At 64.1% G+C, this 2,853-nt stretch overlaps 1 protein-coding gene across 5 annotated transcripts in view; it reads right to left on the minus strand.

The window, feature by feature from the left end:
• Positions 1-991: 991 nt before the first annotated feature.
• GNG8 (G protein subunit gamma 8) overlaps positions 992-2,853 on the minus strand; it is a 5,199-nt gene continuing 3,337 nt past the window's right edge. For all 5 annotated transcript variants that reach the window (XM_040457488.1, XM_040457486.1, XM_040457485.1 and 2 more), the window contains 2 exons: positions 1,398-1,483; positions 992-1,189 (listed from right to left, as the gene is read on the minus strand). In XM_040457488.1, coding sequence (XP_040313422.1) covers positions 1,061-1,189; positions 1,398-1,481 — 213 coding nt within the window. In that variant the 5' untranslated portion in view covers positions 1,482-1,483 and the 3' untranslated portion in view covers positions 992-1,060. The remainder of the gene's footprint in view (positions 1,190-1,397; positions 1,484-2,853) is intronic.

Below are 2,853 nucleotides of genomic sequence, written 5' to 3' on the forward strand. Positions count from 1 at the left end.
TATATATATATATATATATAAAACTGCAGGCTATAAATGTCCTGTGGGCCACCAATGTGTGAAGTGAGAAACACAGGGCAGGAACTGTGACTGAGGCAGCCCTGTGTCCCCAGAACAAAGAAAATAACCACCGAAGGGAGGAACGTCACACCTCAATTTGTCTCCTCTCCCTCCAGCCACGCTTCTCTCTCCTCTGGGTCCCCAAGTGTTATTACCACCATGTCCCAGCTCAGATGTGCCCTCCTCCAGGAAGCCCTCCCCGGCGCCCAAGCTGAGTCAAGCGCTCCCTCGGAGCTCCCCGAGCCCAGCCCTGCCCTGTCTGGGTCATGACTATCTAGGGACACGTCTGGGTCTCCTATTGGATTCTGAGCCTCAAGAGGGCAAAGCCAAGGGCTGTCTCGGTCCCAACTATGTCCCCGGCTTCACCCAGAACAAGGTTGGTCACAGAGCAGGTAGGTAGGTCCTCAGGGAGGGCTTGGAAGAATGAACGGGACAAATGAATGAACAGAGGTCAGTGCTACGGACAGAGGTAAGCCCGTGGCAGGGGGTGGAGTCACTCAGGGAGAGGGAAAGGAGGGGTGGGCACGGGGGGCTCCTGGAGAGGAGAGGGGCCAGCTCAGGGGTTCGGGGGTTCAGCGCTGGAGGCCACAGTCTATCCCTCATTACCTCCCAGCTGTGTAACTTGGAGTGAGGGGACCTCCTTTGGCTCAGTTTCGTCCCCTGCAAAATGGATACTATTCAAGTAGCCAGCTGCCTTCTGGGGCTGTGGGGATGATTAAATAAGTTCAGGGTCGCGGAGGGCCCAGTGCAGGTCAGAGTCCGGGGTGCTCACTTCCTCCGGTACACCCTCCCCATCCACAACCCCCCCCCCCACGCCACACATCCTCACCCCCAACACACTCCAAACACACTCAGGAGGGCCGTGGAGGGACAGGGTCCCCCGTGATGGCCCCAAGCTCTGTGCGTGCCTCAGTTTCCCCAAAAGCACAGGTACCACCACAGCCGCCACGTTTATTGGATTCACTCTTTGGCGAGGGAGGGGGTAAGCTGTCGCGAAGACTCAGAGCAGGACGCAAAAGAGGCGCTTGTCGCGGAAGGGGTTCTCTGCGGCGGGGACCGGCGTCACCAGCGGGTCGTCTTTGGCGTGCGTCTCGCAGAAGGCCAGGAGCTCGGCCGCCGCCTGCGACACCTGCGGACGCCCGCCGGGGCGCGGTCCGTTCTCCGCCCAAGGCCCCGCCCCTTCCCCGCCCCGGCCCCGCCCCGGTCCTTCCCGGCCCCGCCCCCCCCGGTCCCGCCCAGTTCCGGAGAGGGTCTTCCCGCGGGCCCCGCCTCCAACAGCGCGGGGTCCGGCCTCCGGCCCCGCAGCTCCCTCCGGCCTCCCCAAGCCCACCCCGCACCTTCATGCGATCGATGTTCACCTCCAGCTTCAGCTGTTCCACCGTCTTGCGGGCCTCCGCGATCTTGGCCATGTTGTTGGACATGGCTAAGGGCGGGGAAGAGTTTAAACGCCGGGCGGGAGTAGGGGCTGACGGGGTAGGTTAGGACAAGCCGGGGTCCCCAGGTAGGGGTGGCAGCGGTAGTGGGACCCGGCGACAGGGGTGTGGATGGAAGAGCGTACGAACGGGGTGCCCGGAGGTGGAGGGAGGGACAGGAAGCCAGAGGAAAGAGGAGGAGTGAAGGGACCTACAGATGGGCGAGCAAGAGGCAGGCCAAGGGAGGGCCAGAGGGGCCCGAGGAGGGACGGAGGGGTGCAGAGACGGGGTACCTAGATGGAGGGAAGGACAAAGACGGGCGAGGGAAGGCCGGAGGGAAGTCCAGTGATAAGGCTGCCTGGCAGGTGGAGGGAGGGACCGAAGAACAGGGCCACAGGTGCTGGATGGGGATCCAGGTGTCCTCAGCCCCCGGGGACAGAGCATGAGCCAGGAGGGGGGCCCTCCCCAGGCCAATTAGCGGCGGCTCGGGGAGAACAAGGAATTAAGATCGCGGCGGGAAGGGCGCAGAGGGGGCCTCATTAGGGCCTTGGCAGCAGCTGCCCCCTCCGGCCCCCTTGGGGAGCTCCCCCACGCCCGGCCTGGCCACCTCAAAGGCGCCTCTGCTCATTAGCCGCCCAACAGAGGGCTGGGGGGGGCGGGGGGGCGGCGGGCAACTCGGCCATGACTGGGAGAGGGGCAGAGAGGATGGAGAGAGGGACACATGGAGGGGCAGAGGGAGCCACAGAGTGACCGAGGCACCGAAGAAATAAAGAGAGGGATGAAGCGATGTGGGGGGAGGGGGGACAAGGAGAGGGGTCAAAAAAGAAAAAGAAAAAAGACAGAGTGATCCAGGGGGGACAGAGGGGATGAAGGGACAGGGCAGGGACAGAGAAGGGGAGGTGGAGGGTCCAGGAGGGGTGGAGACAGGGGGTGGGAAAGGATAAAGGGAGGGGCACATGGAAGGACAGAGGAAGGCACAATGATAGAGGGGCAGAGAGAGGCGTGGGGGGGTGGATAAAGGGACAGAGGAGAGAGGGGACAGGGGGACAGGGAGAGGGGGGTGGAGGGGCTGGGGAGAGACAGGCTGGTGGAGACGCAGACGTAGGAAGTCATTCATTCACTCATTCATTCATTCCTAGGGGGACAGATGGCGGCTGCGATGGGGCACAGGGATCCGCCGTGGGGTGAGACCGGAGCCTCCTACCTGTTGCTGCTCAGGGCCGGGATGGCAGGCAGGTGGCAGAGCCTGGGAGACCGAGTCTGGGTCCCCCCCCCCCCCCCCCCCCGCTCCCTAGTCAGCCCCGCCCCCTCCCCCGAGGAGCAGCCCCCGAGGGCCCGCCTCCTCCTTGCTGCCACCACCGCTGTCCCGCCCTCCCCCCCC

Source organism: Herpailurus yagouaroundi, unplaced genomic scaffold (assembly GCF_014898765.1).
Source record: "Herpailurus yagouaroundi ecotype Mexico unplaced genomic scaffold, PumYag 220, whole genome shotgun sequence".
NCBI classification, from domain to species: Eukaryota; Metazoa; Chordata; class Mammalia; order Carnivora; family Felidae; genus Herpailurus; species Herpailurus yagouaroundi.